The sequence below is a fragment of the Anthonomus grandis genome, chromosome 10 (assembly GCF_022605725.1).
Source record: "Anthonomus grandis grandis chromosome 10, icAntGran1.3, whole genome shotgun sequence".
NCBI classification, from domain to species: domain Eukaryota; kingdom Metazoa; phylum Arthropoda; class Insecta; order Coleoptera; family Curculionidae; genus Anthonomus; species Anthonomus grandis.
In genome coordinates, this window is record NC_065555.1 from 20,600,081 (window position 1) to 20,618,595 (window position 18,515).

General features: G+C 31.7%; 1 protein-coding gene across 1 annotated transcript in view; it reads left to right on the plus strand.

Annotated features, from left to right (window-relative positions):
- Nucleotides 1–4,688: 4,688 nt before the first annotated feature.
- The window catches only part of LOC126741436 (lachesin-like), a 270,892-nt gene continuing 257,065 nt past the window's right edge, over nt 4,689–18,515 (plus strand). The window contains exons 1-2 of the mRNA XM_050447841.1: nt 4,689–4,715; nt 13,169–13,354. Of these exons, the coding sequence (XP_050303798.1) occupies nt 4,689–4,715; nt 13,169–13,354 (213 nt within the window). The remainder of the gene's footprint in view (nt 4,716–13,168; nt 13,355–18,515) is intronic.

Consider the following 18,515-nt stretch of genomic DNA (forward strand, 5'->3'; position numbering starts at 1 on the left):
ATCTGACTAATCTCGAATTTGGTTCTTTTAAACTGAAAAGATATTGTAACGGTTTATGGTCTGTTATTATCACAAATTTTCCTCCAAATAGGTAGGGTCTTAAATGTTTCGTTGCCCAAACGATGGCCAATAGTTCCTTCTCTATTGTTGAATAATTGCATTCCGCTTGGTTTAAGGTCCGTGATGCGTATGCTATTGGTAAGTCTTGGCCTATCTTTCCTTGACTTAATACTGCGCTAATTGCTATGTTCGAAGCATGGGTTGTCAAAATAAACGGCTTTTCAAAGTCGGGGTATCGTAGTATGGGGTCATTGCATTAGAGGTTTTTACATATTTCAGGCTTTAATAAATTCGGGGGTATGTTTAATTGTAGCTCCTTTTTTAAGGCATTTGGTAAATGGTTTGGTGATCTTAGCAAATCCATCTATAAATCGTCTATAGTACCCCAAAAGTCCTAAGAATAATTTAATTTGTTTAGGGGTTTTTGGTATAGGAAATTTTAGAATCGCCTCGATTTTTCTTGGGTTAGGTTTGACTCCTTCTTTAGTGATTACGTGTCCTAAAAATTCGACTTCATTGCGCAAAAATTCTGACTTATCTATCTGAATTTTTAATTTGGCGTTTCTTAATTTTTAAAAGACTAGTTTCAGATTTTTAACGTGTTCGCTAAGCTAAGCTGGCTGAAAATACGATAATATCATCCATGTATACGAGACATAGCTTGCCGTGTAAGTCTCTTAATACATCATCCATTATACGTTGGAACGTAGCTGGTGCGTTTTTAAGTCCGAATGGCATCCTAACATATTCATAGTGTCCATTCTCGATGGTGAATGCGGTTTTTTCTATTGAATTGGGCGCCATGTCGATTTGATGGAATCCAGATGAGAGGTCAATAGTTGAAAAATACATGCAGCGTCCTAGTTTATCTAGTATGTCGTTAATATTTGGTAGAGGGTATCTATCATCGATATACGCGTTTGTTTCGCATGTTTTCGCATTTACGCCTCTGTAGTCATTTACTATACGCCATTTTTGCTTGCCAGTTGCGTCTGGTTTTTTGCTGACTATCCATATAGGACTGCTCCACGGGCTTGAGCTTGGTCTAATTATTCCATCATTAAGCATTTTGTTAATCTGTTTTTGAACTTCTTCCTTGTGTATAAATGGATATCGATAAGATTTAGTATGTATAGGAAGTTCGTCTTGTGTTCTAATTTCATGCTTTATTTTAGTGGCAAAACTTAATTTTTCATTTTCATCGTGGAATATATCGGAAAATTCTTTGATCAATTTAAAAAGTCGATTTTTTTCTTCATTATTTAGATGTTCGTGTCTTATTAAATTAATTATATCGAGTTTATTTCTGTCAAAATTATTTGGGTATTTATTTTTTTTACATATATAATTTTCATTTATTATATTATCAATATGAAAGAAATGATAGTTTTCTTTTTCATTTTCCGGTAAAAGATAACAATCTATGGTTTTAATTAGGTCAACAGTGATATTTTCGTTTGTATTGTTAAAAATGTCTACACGGGCAAAACCGTCTTTTACTGTGCATAGAGTTTCGGGCACGTATAGCTAATCTATAGTACCTTCAGGTATTATTACGTCACATGTATATCGTGTTGCTACGGGTACTTTTGCACTTATTACTTCATGGGCATTTACTGTTAATTTAAAGGTTGTATCGGGTTCTCTGTAGTAAAATTGAATTGTTACGTTCGTTATTTTTGAGTTTATCAGCATCTGGTTTACTAGGTCAATATTAAGACTGAAATTTGTTAATTCACGAAGGCCTATAATTCCGTCGTAAAAATTATGGAAATCAAATAAAATAAATTCTATATTGAAATTAGTTTTAAATTCTTTAAATGCGGGTATATTAGCTTTGTATAAAAGTTCCTTTTCACCTACGTTTGTTTTTAAATGAGATGAACATTGGAAAATCGTTTCAGAGAAATATTTTTCGGCAATAGATGATTTTATCATGGATGGATAACATCCTGTGTCAATTCATAATTTCATAGGGGGTTGTTGAATTATTACATATGGTAATCTGTTATAAAATTCTTGGTTATTTAAATCTATCGTTATTTTGAATTCGTCGGTGGGCTATCTAAGCAAAAAAATTTTTGATTATCGGCATAATCATTAATGGGGTATTGATTATCAGAATAATCATTTTGATCGATACACTGATTTTCTGAGACGTCATTTATAGGGTATTGATTAACATTATAATTATAATCATTATATTGATTAATGGAATTATCAGGGGGTATTTGTCTTAAATTGGGGTTGTCATATTCGCTGTTAAAAGTATTTTCTTCGTTATGATTTATTTGGAAATCATTTTGTAAAATTTCTTGGTGGTTAAAAGATTGTGTAGGTCTAAAATGGTTTGACCTTTGTGGTATTGTATAGTTTGTCCTAGTTGACATAGGCTCTGGTTTATTTGGGGGTACTTGACCTGTTGGTTTGAACACATTTCTAGGTGTGCTAAAGACTTGTTGATTTATAGGCAAGGGACGTTGAGGTAGTTGCCTAGGTTGTATGTGTACTGGGCCAGTGGGAAAACTTGACCTATGTGTGTGATTATAATTATTATTGTTATAATTAGCAGCATAAATATTATTTGTAAGCGGCATATTTCTGTTAAAAGAATGATGTTGTTGGGGTTGTGTGTTAAAATAATTTTGTGGTATTCTATAATTGTTGTTAATTTGATTTTGATTATAATATGGTGTATTTGTGTTAAAATTTTTTTGTGGGTAATTATTTGTTTTCTGTTGTATGGTTAATTGTTTATTAGTGTTATTATTATTATTGTTTAAAGGTGTCATGGGTTTAAATAGATTTTGCGTGTAATGGAAAATCTCTTCTTCATTAATCATTGTCATAGCCATGTCAATACAATCGGGGTTTTTAAATCTTATTATACTTTGAAGAGGGTTGTTTAATCCTCTGATAAAAGTACATAAACAAACCGAATCATATTGCCTTAGATAAATTACTTTTGTTTCAGGGCCCATTTCGTTATCTGAATAACCATTTATTTTTTGGGCTAGAGTGCTACGCAAAACTTGAAGTCTTTTTGCAAATTCAAGAGGTTTTTCGAATTTGTGTGGGGTTGCTACGAATAAATCTTGTTCTAAACATTCTAAGTTACGTTTGTCGCCAAAACAATCTAATAATACATTTTTGATATGTTCCCAAGTTATTAGTTCCATACGGCTACCTACTAGTATTTGGGCGTGATCTACTAATTTCATTCTTATGGTTCTAATTAAATAATTCTTTAAAATAGGGTCATCTTGATTACCATAAGTTTCAAATAAAAATTCCGCAGCTGAAATAAATGTATTCAGTGTAGTTGGATCACCATTATAAGGGAAAATTGTGCCCACATAGATCTTTAAAACTGTGTAATTAACGGCCGCTACTTGTCCGTTAGCGTTAGGGATATTTTCAAGTGCGTTAGGCATATTGTTACGTATTTCAATAGTTCTCGATCTTAAATTGAGGGTTCTGAAAAATTGTTCTGCTAAATTGTCAACGCTAGTTTCTGACATAAAATTATGGATTATTAAATAAATCAATTAGCAATATAAAATGCAAATGCTATTCATTACGTAATTATATTCTGTGAATAGAATATTCCTAAATAAAAATAAAATGAAATTGAATGGGTAGAATTATTCAATTACAATTGGTTAATTTTCAAAAATTAAAATAAATTCTTAAAAGAAGAATACTTTCAAACTTTCTTCCTTCGCTATAAAGAAAAGAGTAAAATCAAGGGATTTATCTCTAGAGAAATGTTTCAAAATTAAATGCTTAATATCTAAATAAATTCAATACGTTGAATTATGACGTAAAATTAGTTTTTGAAATTCAATACAATATTTATCGTAATATACTCAATTGTATAGTTCCGTGCTTGATATATAGTATAATAAGCAATAAATCAATTAAATCAATCAAATCTTAACCTAAACTTTCCACTTGGACAATTCAATCTAGGGGAAAGGTTTGAGGAAAAATTGGGCACTTACCAGTTTCGATAGTGGTGAGTTGTCAGCCTTCTTATACCTCGGTGGTGAACCAGTGTCTTCGCTATCACGTCATTCTTGTGCGAAATTACGTTCGAATCGATTCTAAAGAGTTAAAACTCACGTTCACGATATGTTTCTTATCGAATAGAACTGAACCGATCCTACCGACTGCGCCATTTACGTTCCGGGTTGATTTAAGCGTCTTTTAAAAAAACCCAATTTTAATTTCTTCAACAAGAATACATTAATACGTGAAGTAAAGAACAAAGATTTACTTATCCTGCGTCGTGTAACTTAATATATAATCTAAAGTTAGCATGCAAAGCGAAATATAATACAGGAAACACATAAGTAAAATATTTATAAGGATTAACACTATTGAGTCCATAACTAATATGTCTCTTACAATTTTCACAAACCAAACGCATTCATTTCTGATAGAATCACTTTTTACCGTTCGAGTCATATTGAAAAATTAACATAAACATTATACTTTTTCAATTACCAATTCGTTGTACAAGAATTACAATATCTATGCTACATATATTTATTTCAATAAAATGATCAAATACCATCCCAAATTATCAAGAATCAAACTCAATATATATCTTCAGTTTTGTAAACATGTCAGCAGATGATACCGAGGGAGCCGTAAGAAAAGCATCTGGGAAAGAAAAAGAAAGCTACATCGCGTATTGCATACGTGTTACTGTGTATTGAAGTAACACGGAATGGGGGTCAATGCTAGTGAACCATCCTATTTTAGTTATAGATCTCATGATGCTTATGCTTTTTTGCTGAAAAGCGCGAATTCCTTTTCTTCTTCGATTTGTGGACTGGACCCGAAGAAAACAATCGTGTCAAAATGATATAACATATAAAAAAATGTGGATTTACATAAACCACTTAGGCTGTTTATTTGCCAAACAATGCGTAAAATGTCAACACAAAAATGAATTTTTTTTGCTTTATATTAATAAAAATTGTATTCCTAGAGTTAGTAATGCAGACATAAGAACCTTTTTCAAGAAGAATTTTATTGCCGATTAATTTCGGGATACTGACATAATTTTGATATATGGAGGTTTTGAGTGTAGGTGTTACTTTTTATTAACTAAAGAGCGAAGCGTATTAAAAACATCAATAACACATCATGGTTCTCCGAAACATGACATCCAGAAATTATTATTTAAATGAACTGTATTCCAGAATATAATATATATTAAAATTCTTTGTCTCTCCGTATTTAGTATCCCTTTTTTTTCCGAAAGTACGAAAAAAGAAAAAGTTAGCCAGAAGACCATACCGAGGCTAAGGTTTAAACTTCGAACCTTACGAAGATTTCGCATTTCCCTCCTACCGCGTTACCAGGGCACACTTTAAATAATTGTGGATAATTTTTTTTTAGTACTGACAAAAAGTAAAAAAAAATCAACTGGTCCCCAAGAACAAAAGTAAGTACTTGTTAAAAATAGACCGATTCTACGTCGATAACAGAAAGCATTTAAATGGCAGGAAAAAAGTTTTGTAGCAACTCTCTTTTTGGGCATTTAAAATAATGCATTTTATTTCTCTATTAAAATTAATTTTATTAAAATTAAGTCAATGCTCCATTCATTGCTTAAATAAATCATATCACTTATTTTTAATTATCAAGTTAATAAACTAACAACTTCTAATGATTAATATACCTAAAATATAATTTATTGCTCATCTCAAATTAATAACTGAAACACGTTTCCGGTGTATTGGTAGTCCTAGCATCACTACGTGGATTTCCTAACTTGAGGAAGTACCCGAATCTTTCTGCTTCTTAATTTGTTTTCACTTGTCAAAGTCAATATCTGAAGAAGTTTCTGGCCCAACAAAAGAAGATGCAAGTTACCTAAACTATTGATTAATTTGGCTTTAATGAAACCTCTTTTACCTCTTCTTAAAATGATTTGGTAATTTCTCAGCAGGATGCCTAAGATTTAATTGGAAGTGAAACTTAGTGAGGTGAGTGGTAGACCATTTCTTTATTTGTACCGGCATCATGCCAGTGACTTGGTTATTATCATTAGAAAATTGTTTCAAGGTTTTCGTTTTCCGGTTTTCTTTGCTTATCCATTTTAATTTTTTCTCATTCGATTGCTCCGCCTTGAGGGTGTGATGGTGTTGAATTCTGTGATGTTTCACGAGTGACTCCAGAAAGACCAGTATTCTTTATATTTGTTTAACCTTTTAAAAAATCTGTTTTATCAATCTCACAACCATACATTCAAAGTAAGAGACGTTAACATTACTTTATTATCTAAACTCTTATTTAATATAACAATGAAGTTAAACCAATAACAATTATTATTATCGATTATTAAAAAAAAAATTATATCATACTTAGAATTTAATTAAACCAATAGCAGTATCTGAAATATTTTCAATATATTTTCCCATCAAGCCTATCTGGTCCATTTCAACCATTAAACTTATTGTTAGTAAATTCGAGTCCAAAGACATTGCAATAAATAATTGTAAATGTTTATCTCAGAAGATCGAAAATAGATCTGAAAAAAGAGAGAACAGAACTCTTAATATTTGATTAAGTGTGGAAAAATAAAATAAAATTAAATTAAATTAAATACTTTTTAATAGCTTTTTTAAAAATAATAGAGAATTACATAAAAACATCAATTAATCAAATGTTCAAACAACCCCCCATTAACAGCTAAACAATATCCTAACCAATCATAAAATTAATTTCTAACGTTACTAAGTTGATATTGGGAAATTTTATTACATTCTATAGCGTTTTCTAACTGGTTTAGATTCTCAAATTTTACACTATAAGATGTAACATACAATACAATATAATACAATATAAATGACACTTTTTAAATGACCGCACAAAAAGAAAAGGTAAAAGATCAGCTGACCAAGTATCCGGTACCGTGGACCAATAATATTGCCGTTAAAAGCATTTTCCAAGTACTCTCTAACCATACGGGCATTATGGGCCGGCCAACCATCCATTTGGTACCAGATCATTTGATCTTCCTGAACAACTTCTTCCAAGGCGGGTCCAATTTGATTTTTAAATAAGTCCAAATAGGTTTCAGCTGTTAGGTTATAGTCCATAAAAAAGGGTCCAATGATATGGTGTCCGAGAATTCCCACGAATACATTTGTTTTTTGGGAATATTGTGTCCGAGTATGAACAAAGCCGATGTTCATTTTCTTGGCTCCAATACATTTGGTTCATTGTTGAGGGTAAATGTACATTCATCCGTAAAACAAATATTTCTTAAAAAAATCCTATCATTATTTGCTCTTTCTATCATTTCAAAACAAAATGCCATTCTTCGCTCTTCATCTCCTTCCTGCAGCTCTTGATGTTTTCGAATTTATACGAATAATATTTGTGTTTTTTTAGTGTTTTTAAGTGCCCAATACCGTTGTATGATGTTTATTTATCTTTTGCCCAAGAACCCTCGCTCTGTTCTCTCTTTCTTCGGCTCTATTTTCGATATTTACAATTATTTATTACGGTACTAGTTGAACATTTACAATTATTTATTACGGTACCTGGACTCGAACTTATTGACAATACGTTTAATAGTTGAAATGGACGGAATGGGATTGGTGGGGAAATAAACTGAAAACATTTCAGATACTGCTCTAAAACTGTTTCCCGCATAATCCCACTTATTTATGGCTATTTTTTCGTCGATTGAATAATTCCTACTTGTTTTCAAATATCGACTATCACTGATTTATTTATTGACACTTTTCCTCACGTCAGTGACAATATTCATTTTACTGGTGCCCGTTTGGTTTTACCTGAACCGAAAAATTTGACAATTTTGCAATTACATTTAATTGAATAATTCAAGATTCGCTTACTAAAATTTCTTGAAACTTTGCACAAGGGTTTGCCAGATTGGTCTCTTCAAAAAATTATCTTACATTTTTTCTATAAAATGTACAGGGAAGCCAATAATTGACCCCCTTAAAATTTACATTTTCCTTGTTCTACGGTTTTCCTATGTTCCGCTCGGCGACGCACCACCTACTTACGTATTTATATGTAGATATATATTATATTACTTATATATATATATATATATATATATATAGACTATTATATTACTAGTCATATATATATATATATATATATATATATATATATATAAGTAATATAATACATATTTATTACTTATTGTAGTAGACAAAAGTTGATGAAAAATATATGATATTACTTTTACTAAAAATTCAATCATTGCCTAACTTTTAGTCAATCTTTCTTTATTCTTGTGAAGATCTTGATATCATTTAGTCTAATTAAAGAAAACATTTGTTGACATTTCCTTGAGAAGATTTGGGAAAGGAAGAAAAATAAATTTGATTGAAAAATTAATTTCAGTATTAAACATTTTTATTTGATAAATTTTGTAAATGTTTTTTTTTTTTAAATGATGTATTATAATTTCCAACTTAATCATTTATTGGAATACGAGCTTGATTATGAATTAAAAATTCGCTTGATAGGACAGAACACAATGTTAGTAATAAAAGAAACATTTTGGGTAGACTTTTAAAAAGAGAATAACGTAACCCCAGGTTCTCGCCTACATGAGTGAGTTTCATTTCGATTTTGCCACAGAGCAGGCTGATATAGAAAAAAGTGTAGAATCTATTGGAAATATAATTTAAGAATTTGAAGCTCGGTCTATAGACTCTGTTGCTTCTTGTTCGAAGTCTCTTGTTTATCACATGTTGTTGGTAGGGCAAAACGAATTCTTCTTTCTAAAGATGATGAAAGTAAAAAAATATTTTTTTCTATAAATGTGGAGAACAAAAGGTCAGAGTAAAAGATTGTAAAAAAATTAACAATCAACAAAAAAAAATGAATAAAGAGGATGTCTCGCAGAGGATGTTTCACTACTCATTATCCTCAAGCCTCAAATATTCTATCTAATTCATCTATTTGATGTTCCTATAATTCTTTTACTCGATTTTGGAGCTACTTCTTCTGTAGTTGGATCGAAAGGTTTGGAGATAGTAAATAGGTTGGAACTTAAGATTACTTTATCTAGTGTTCGAAATATTTATACTGCTAATGGCAAAAGGCAGGTAGTCCAAGGGACAGTTTCATACCTATGTTTTTTAATAATCATTGTCAGGTCGTGAGTGCTCTTATAGTGCCTTCATTGTCTCATGCATTTAGCATTTATCTTTGGTTGTGATTTTGCACAACAATTTGATATCCTAGTGGATTTTACAGACAATTCATGGCACCTTCAGAGTAGTTTCACTACCGATAATCTTAGTATTGTAAAAAGTATTTCTCCTGATATTAGTAACTGTTGTTCTAATTTATTTTCTTAAGACACTCTGACTAATGATAAGCGAAATCTTGAGTCGTAAAACCTTTTAAAAGTTCTTGGTGTTCACCAGTCCTCGTGGTCAGAAAACCAAATGGTAAAATGAGGTTTTGCTTTGATGGTCATCCCCTTAATAAGATTACCAAGCCAGATAGTTATCCTTTACCAAACCAAGAGCAGATTTTAACTTCACTTCGAAATGCTAGGTACATTTCTTCAATTAATCTCAGAAATGCATTTTGACTAATCCCTCGAGAGGAATCCTCGAATGAAAAAATAGCTTTTGCAGTGATTGGTAGGGGTGTTTTTCAGTTTATGACTATGCCTTTTGGACCTACTGCCCAAACTCAACAACGCTTTATTGATGCTATATTTGGTCCTTGTTATGAACCTGGTAGTGCGAATAACAGCAGTGTTGACACTTACTTAGACGAAGTTCTTATTATTAGCAGCGATTTTGATTCTTATATTAATCTTTTACGTGCATTTAAGCCTAAAAACTGCAAGCAGGAGGACTTACAATCAATTTGGACAAATGTGACTTTTTTAAGACTTCTTTGAAATTTCTTGGATATGTTGTGGGTTCGAATTCTCTTAGGACTGATCCTGATAAAGTTTTGGCTATAGTCAATTATCCTCGTTCATAAAACACAACCGAAATTTATTTTGTAGGCCTTTGTTCTTGGTATCGTCGCTTCATTAAGTCTCCGATTAATGATCTTCTTAAGGGAAAGAAGAAGAAGCAGTCTATTAAATGCACAGATGCAGCTGAATCCTCTTTTATTTAAATAAAAAAATTTCTTATTTCCCCACTCATTCTTTCTTAACCCGATTTTTCAAAAAGATTTCTCATCCAGAGAGAGCTAGTGACACGAACTTGGGAGCAGTGTTGACTCAGGTAATAGATGGAGAAGAGCTTAAGCGTAGGGTAGGTCTCTTACCAAGACTGAAAAAAATTACTCTGTTGTAGACAGTGTCTCGCTGTTCTGTTTAATATTGAGATGTTCCGTCCCTATATCGAATGTGTTGAGTTCACTGTCATTACTGACCATTACAGTTTACTGTGATTGAGCTCTTCAAAAAACCCTAGTGGTAAGTTGGGCCATTCGTATGAGACAGCATACTTTTGATTTAGCCGGAAAGGTTCTCAGCATATTATTCCTGATGCATCATCTCGTTTATTAAATTTCCAAGATGTACAAGATCACTCTTCGAAGAAGTTATGGTTGGTAAAGTTGATATTGATCGCATAGGTTCTTATTTTGATAGTTTGCGTCAGAAAATTCTAGCTCAGCCATAATGGAAAGTCGCAAATGACTTTGTTTTTAAATTCATTCCTAATCGTCTTCCCATGAAAATAAATTTTTGAGTGGAAAACCTTTGTTCCTAGACTTTAACGGGTAAAAATAATTCATTCTTGCCATAGTCCTCCAACATGTGCACATTTTGGTTAAATAAAGACTCTCAAGCGATGTTTAATTTGTGGTGCTCAAAAAGCTAATAATACTGCTACCATAGGCTTGATGGAAAAGGAGAAAAATGTCTCTTTTCCATTTCAGGTTATAGCTATTGATCTTAGAAGTCTTTTTCCTCATTCTAAAAAGGGAAAGAACTGAATTTTTGTTTCTTGTTGGTTTTTCCGAACACACTATGACTTTTCCTTTGACATGTTCTAAGTCTCAATATATGGGACGTATAATAAGTTTTAGAAGATAGGGTCTTCTTAGTTCATGGTCCTTCATCTTTAATTATTTGTGACATTAATAGATAATTCACCTCTAAAACTTTTTTTAAATCTTAGTAAGACCTATTCATTTAACATCGGATTTAATACTTATTATTTTTTCTATTACTCATATTACTATTATTGATTTAGCAGACTTGGATTTAATTCATTTCTGCAGGTTAATAGAGACAATAAATTGGGATTATATGTATCAATATAATAACATTCATGTTTGCTTCACCGCCTTTGTAGATGCCTTTGTTGATGTCGACCTCGGTCTATTGAACTGAAATCCAAATTAGTTTACACAGTACAGAACATGACCGTTAAAGCGGTTTGATATTTCCTTTTCTGAATTAGGGATACATTTAGCTTTTTAAGGTAAGTTAACCAGAAATATACCTAGTGTTTGCTAAAATTGTTTGGAACTATCTCACTAGGTATCGAAGGAAAATCAATTTTAAAAAAAAGAGGTAAAAAGGAAAGTATAATTATAAATAGGCTAATAATCGATCTCAAGCTACATGGAAAGTCATTTAAGCTTATTATAATAATATATAAAAGACATCACCAAGTCAAATAAATGCTTGTCAATTTAGTGCGACATTTGTTAATGATCCGACCACCTTAAAACGAATGCTACCTCCGCCTTCCAGAAACATAATTTTTGATAATTATGGCTTTGCTTTTTCTGCTTACTTGAGGTAGATAGCAACTTGATTTCAATTCACGAATTGGCTGAATGCCCGATAGTGATTGGCTAATTTTTTTATTTTCAATGTTTGGTAAAATCGTTGAGACCTTACTGAAGAGTCAAATATAAAATTACTTTGAGCAAATTTAATTTATTTTATATAAGACAACATTTACAACACTTGATGGATACAGCTGCTAGGAAGCTGTTCTATCTGTGCGACAAGATTTTGGAGAGTTTTGAGTGCAGTTTCCATTCTCATGCAAAAATTTATGGTTTTTTAGAAGCTTTTCAAAGACTCATGGAACCATTTACAAATGCTCAAATATTTCTACATTGTTTTTTCTGATAAAGACCAATCATTTCAAAAGAATACTGACCGTCAAAGCAAGTAAGTAGTTGATTACTTTGACTGTACATAGGCAGTACCTTTTTCTAGTACCTTTCTTTTCTGGATTGATGTGTTTGTTCTTTTGCTATGAATTATTTAAGTAACTAGCCTGATCTTTATCTCATATAAAACCTAGAAGCAGAGTAGCTAACATGCTGTTCTAGAAGTAAATATGCCGATTTGTTATCCCCAGAGAGATATTAAGATTAAGACCAAGGAAGTCACTTTGAGTCTAGATTTCCAACGATAATAATTGCTAGAAATCAATAAGACCCGCACAAGTCTTCTTTATTTTGATGCTATGATTAAAATATTTGATCGCATTTTTAAAACCTATTTGAAATTTGTGGTTAACTCTAAGCAAATTATTTCTTTTGTCATATTGTTCTTATATCCACGAGTCTACTGAAAGAATTCCGGCAACGGTAAGCTTGGATATTATTATTACTGAGAGATTCGATAAGGCTAAATAAAACCCTTAGGCATTACGTCGACCGTCTACAAGAGCTTTGTAAAACAGACACGGCATAAACTTCACCTAAAAAGTAACAGTAAGAAATCACGTTATAATATAAAGGCGATTTCTACCGGTTTTATTATTTATTGCTGGGAAGTCTATAATCAGGTTATATAATATACGGCCCATTTCATGTACTCACCAGAATCACCGACATAGTATACAGGATACAGCAACGTCCGACAACGAAAATGAAAATTGTAAAGATCGTCCAGCGCTAAATTACCTTAGTCATGATAAAACGTCAGCCCTAACACATCACTTATAATTTATCACAGGACTTATCACGATTAAGACCTTATATATTTTACCAATGTATTTTACTTATTTATTACATTTATATATACTTGTCAATATACTATTTAATAATCTTTTTAAATAACACACTAGTAAAGTTATTTTGTTTTAACTTCTAGGTAGGCTGGGTTAAAGCTGACACCAAAGCTATTCAAGCTATTCACGACCACGTCATTACACATAATCCTCGAATATCGGTTAGTTATAACGATTACACAACATGGAATTTGCATATCAAAAATGTCCAGGAAGAAGATAGGGGTCAATATATGTGCCAGATAAACACGGATCCTATGAAGAGTCAGGTATACATTTTATTTTGTGTCTGTTTTTATAATTTTAAACAGTTTTTTTATACCGGGTAGTACGTCGTCGAGCGGAACATAGGAAAACTCATGTAAATTTTAAGGGGGTCAATTATTGGTTTCCCTGTACATTTTACAAAAAAAATGTAAGATAACTTTTTTAACATTCAGTTTGCTGATAATACCACCATACTATGGAGCCATAAAAATTCTGATTATATTAAGACTTGTATCCTTGAAGACCTTCAGATTTTATCAGGGTGGTGTGCTTCCAACAGGCTCGTGTTTAATGTAAGAAAGACGTCTATTATGGGGTTTAAGTGCGATGTTCGGGGTCTGATGTTTGACGAAAATTCCCTCTTGTAGAATAAAGAGTGCTGCAAGTTCCTAGGAATTACCATTGATGGTCGCCTTTGGTTTGAAGATCATATTTTACATTTAGCTGGGAAATTATCTTTTGGATGTTTTGCAGTAAGAATGGCAAAACAAGAGCTGGGAGGGGTGGTTGCACGTTCAGTGTACTTTTCATTGAATCTCATATTCGGTATGGCTTGCTTTTTTGGGGTTTAACCAATAAGGGGCTACTTTGTCTTGTAAACATTGTCTTTGTTATTCAAAAAAAAGCAGTTAGATACCTATGTTCTGCTAAGTTAAGAAATTCTTGCAAACCCCTTTTCATTTCTGAAAAAATCCTAACTCTTTTTTCACTTTTTATATTAGAAACAGCTGCTCTTATTCACAAAATTCCCAAACTACCCTCTGACACTGGCCATTTGACTCATCGTGTAAATGATGTTCCCCTATTCCTACGTCTTCCCTTACCAAAAACTCATTAATTTACATAAGTAAAAAAATTTACATGTTAAAAATATCATGTTCCTCTATGTGTTAGACATACCGGGTGGCGCATCGAAAACGAAACAGAGCCAATTACGGGCAGTCCATTCACTTTTTAAAAAAACGCTCGGACCCGTCGATTTTATTTTCGAGGGGGACACTTAATAATCACAATCAACAAGAAGGGGGGTCGAGTGATACCTCATTGGAAAGGTCTTTTAATTCTCTTTAGAACAGTACTTGGTTTGACGCAATTTAAGAAAGTACTTTTTAACATTTTCGTATTTAAACCCTAAGGGTACTTTTAAGAAAAACAATGCCAGGCAGTAGGACAAAACCATCAAGTATTATGAAATTATGAGACAAAAAATGAGATAGCTCTATCATATTACAGAATATTTTGACCTTAAGTCTAGACATTTAAAAAATTCTTATAATTCTTATTTAAATTTTTTTTATGGACTATAATCTAACCGCTGAAACCTATTTGGGCTTATTTTAAAATCAAATTGGACCCGCCTTGGAAGAATTTGTTCAGGAAGATCAAATGATCTGGTACCAAATGGATGGTTGCCTAGCCCATAATGCCCGTATGGTTAGAGAGTGCTTGGAAAATGCTTTTAACGGCAATATTATTGGTCCACGGTTCGGATACTTTGGCCAGCCAGGTCACCTGATCTTTCACTGAATGACTACTTTTTGTGGGGTCATTTAAAAAGTGTAAAATTTGAGAATCTAAACCAGTTACAAAACGCTATTTCATTAGAATGTAATAAAATTTCCCAATATCAACTTAGTAACGAGAGTTTGCCACATTGGTCTCTTGAAAAAGTTATCTTACATTTTTTTTGTAAAATGTACAGAGAAGCCAATAATTGACCTCCTTAAAATTTACATGGGATTTCCTATGTTCCGCTCGGCGACGCACCACCCGGTCTATGCAAAATTATCTTTGATCAAACAAAATATTGCTATTTTGGGTTATACGCAAATCATTTCATCTTCATATTGCATTATTTTACTATTTAATTTTTTTTAATTTTAAGTAGATATTTATTTATTTTCACTATTTATTTTTTTCTTTCACTTAATATGATTTCGTTAGTAAAAAGGTACAGCGGTTTTAAAGGTAGAATGAAGGTAAAAGTAAATCTATTTGGCAATATATTTTTAATTTAAAAAGCAAATTAGCATTCCTTTTACCGTGAATTTCCTTGTGGTATTGCATTAGCATAAAATATTTGAAGCCTTAAAGGATGGATTTGAATAAGGTCATTTTAAATTATAATATTAAAAACTCAAATATCTGATCTATGTTCAAATATTATTGTTTTGTACTATGTAATATGGTCAAAATTTCGCAATCAACGTCTAACACATCGCAAGTTTTATTTTATTTCAGACATTTGGATTACTTTTTTCCATGCTTTAGGTAATCTTTTAATTTTTTTACTTCAATTTACAATGCCGGGAAGGCATAAAAATTGACCTGATAGAACTGAAATTAATAAAAAAATATATTGTATCTATTTCATATCTGTGGCTATTGCAACATTTTTTTCTACTACCGTGCCTAAAGTACGCACTTTACATACTTTCCAGGGTTTATAAAGTTTCACTTTTAACGCACCAATGACTAAAAAAACTTATTTAGGCACTTGTGCGTAAGAAAGTCTTTATTAATGGGAATTCAAACCATTGATTCCCATCGATAGATCTTCCATTTATAAAAAAAAGATAATTTTACACACTGTTATTGTTAAATATTCAGGAATTTTAAATTGTTTTTTTCTTAAATTTTTAAACGCTTACCCAATGCTATTTTAAATATTGACATTATTTTTTGCTTCTTTTAGTCATTTTAAATCATTTCCAATGCCTGGAAGACATCAACATTGAGAAACTAGAAACCTAAAAAGCATAAAGAATATCTTTAATTTTTATTTCAGGCTATAGTTTTTTAAGCTTTTCTTTTGAAAATTGCAAACAAGTTTTTATGCCTTTTAGGTATTTTAAAAAAGTTTATAATTTATTTCAAGCATATAAAAGAACTATAGGAAAAAATAATTTTTTCTAATGGAATTTCCTCGATTTGGTTTTTTATTTGCATCAACACCTATTTCAATATTATACTATTACGTAAGATGTTTTTTTTATGATCTTTAATTTTTAGTGAATATATTTTGTGTTATAAATTTAATGGTATAAATACGGTTTTACGAGCTAGTATATTATTTTTATATTTAAACGCTCAGCGCATCCTGTAAGGCACGACAGCGTCACGTTGACGCTGTACGCGTGGACAGAGAGTAAAAGCAATAGCTGCTTGAATACATAATTAAATCGTGGAGCCGAATTTTGTTTCTTTTTAACTTATATTCTAAAGTTGCAAATTACAATCAATACAATAAAGTACTCTTCACGATTATACAATTAAAGGTGGTTGTGCTAAATGGACAATATCAGCGACTTGGATCCCTGCTGGATGGAATTGAGGAACTACATGTACTTTCCATTTTATACGTTTAGCGTTTAATTCGGGTCGATTTCTAAAATAATAAATACAGTCCACTTTTTCCATTGAATTAAATTCGCAATTCGACGACATTTGTTGGTCCATTCTACACACGGATGACCATCGGTTCATATATTTTAATTTGGTTTTCATTGTGCGCCATTTAGTTTAGCAACAATAACCATTTTTTGTATTTTACGGAATTTCATCCTTCCATGCCATCCATCAAAACAAATTATTGAAAAGATGCGTTCCAAGTAAAGTCTTGACCGACTTCACGCCATTTCACAGCTATCGGCTCCGGTGCAGAAAATTAAAAATAAATCGGTTTTTCTCAGGTCGTGCAATTTATTGCCCAAAAGTTTGTTTACTTCTTAATTGATGTAGCAGTGCGATTATTGATGGATTGTGCGATTTTTTTTTTAAATTAACAACTCTTACGGGTTTCAATATTTTTTTTTTCACAGTTCTCATCAAACTAATTTACCAATATCTAATTTTCTCAAACGAAATTTATTTTTATTTCTAAATTTATCTTTTTTTTTGTTAACTTTTATGGGATTTTCTTTAACTGTTTACATTTTGTAATATGTCGTTTTTGTGATTTTGTGTATTGTACCAAGTAATTTCCAACAGTTTCATACAACAGTTTCATCATGACTACAACTGCAGAGAAAATTACAACGTACAATTTAAAGCGTACTACAGCTTACAACAGACTTAAGGAAACTTATAAAAGCGGTCTTTCGATAGCAGCAGACCCTACTGCAAAAGGGCCATTCTTCGCAAAAGCACAAAGCTTAAATAAAATTTATTCCTACTTTCAAACAGCTCATAACTGTCTTGTGAGCTTAATTGCGTCAGATGAGGATTTTAAATTTTTTGACACTTTAAGAACACAAGCTGACAAAGCCTTTTATGTAGTAAAAGCCTTTTATTATGTTAACTCGGTTACTGCTCCTGCTAATAATGGTTTTACAAAAGTAGATGCACCCTATGATCAAATGAAAACCTTCTTAAATAGAATTTACCAATGTTCTCCAAATATTTTAAAGAATCGCCTGAGTGGTTTGATTAATTTCAAAGTTTAGTACACGATAGAAACTTTCAGCCACAGCTTTCTTTTTAAATTTTAAACAACAAAGGTGCATTTTGTGAAAAAAATCCAATAATTCCTTACATCGTTGTACTCATTTTATCGCAAAAACTTCTCATGAAAGATACGCGTGTATTAAGAGCAATCATCAGCACGTGACTTTGCCCGAAATGGATTTAACGCGCTTTATCGGGAAGGTGAGCATTTGGCAACAACGCATGGCTAAAGCAAAGTAGAACGCAGAACGCTGTTCCTCTCGTAGCAGACGGGTCAATGTCATCAGAGATTCATCGGGAGAAACCGATTCGTGTATTTTTAGTTTGCAAGCGCTTGGACTTTTTTGCGTTTACTTACAAATAAGTCGCACATTAACATTTTTGTATTAGTTCAATCGAAATATCCTTATGTTCTTCTGGTAATACAGTTTATTCACTATTTAAATTGACGGATTTAATATATTTATAAAATATGCTTTTATATAGGAGGGTATTAGTATCACAAATTTAGGAAGAGGAATGAAATATAAAAATGTTTATAACTTTGTCTCACTTTCAAATATATGTACCTAAAACAGTTTTTAGTAATCAAGATATCAATAATAATAAATTAGAGAAATGTGAGTGACTTTTTTGTCTAGACTCCGTCAAAAAAAAGTAGGAGCAGCCCTATAGATTAAAAAAAATTCGTCACACTTCCAGGTATGCTTAACACAG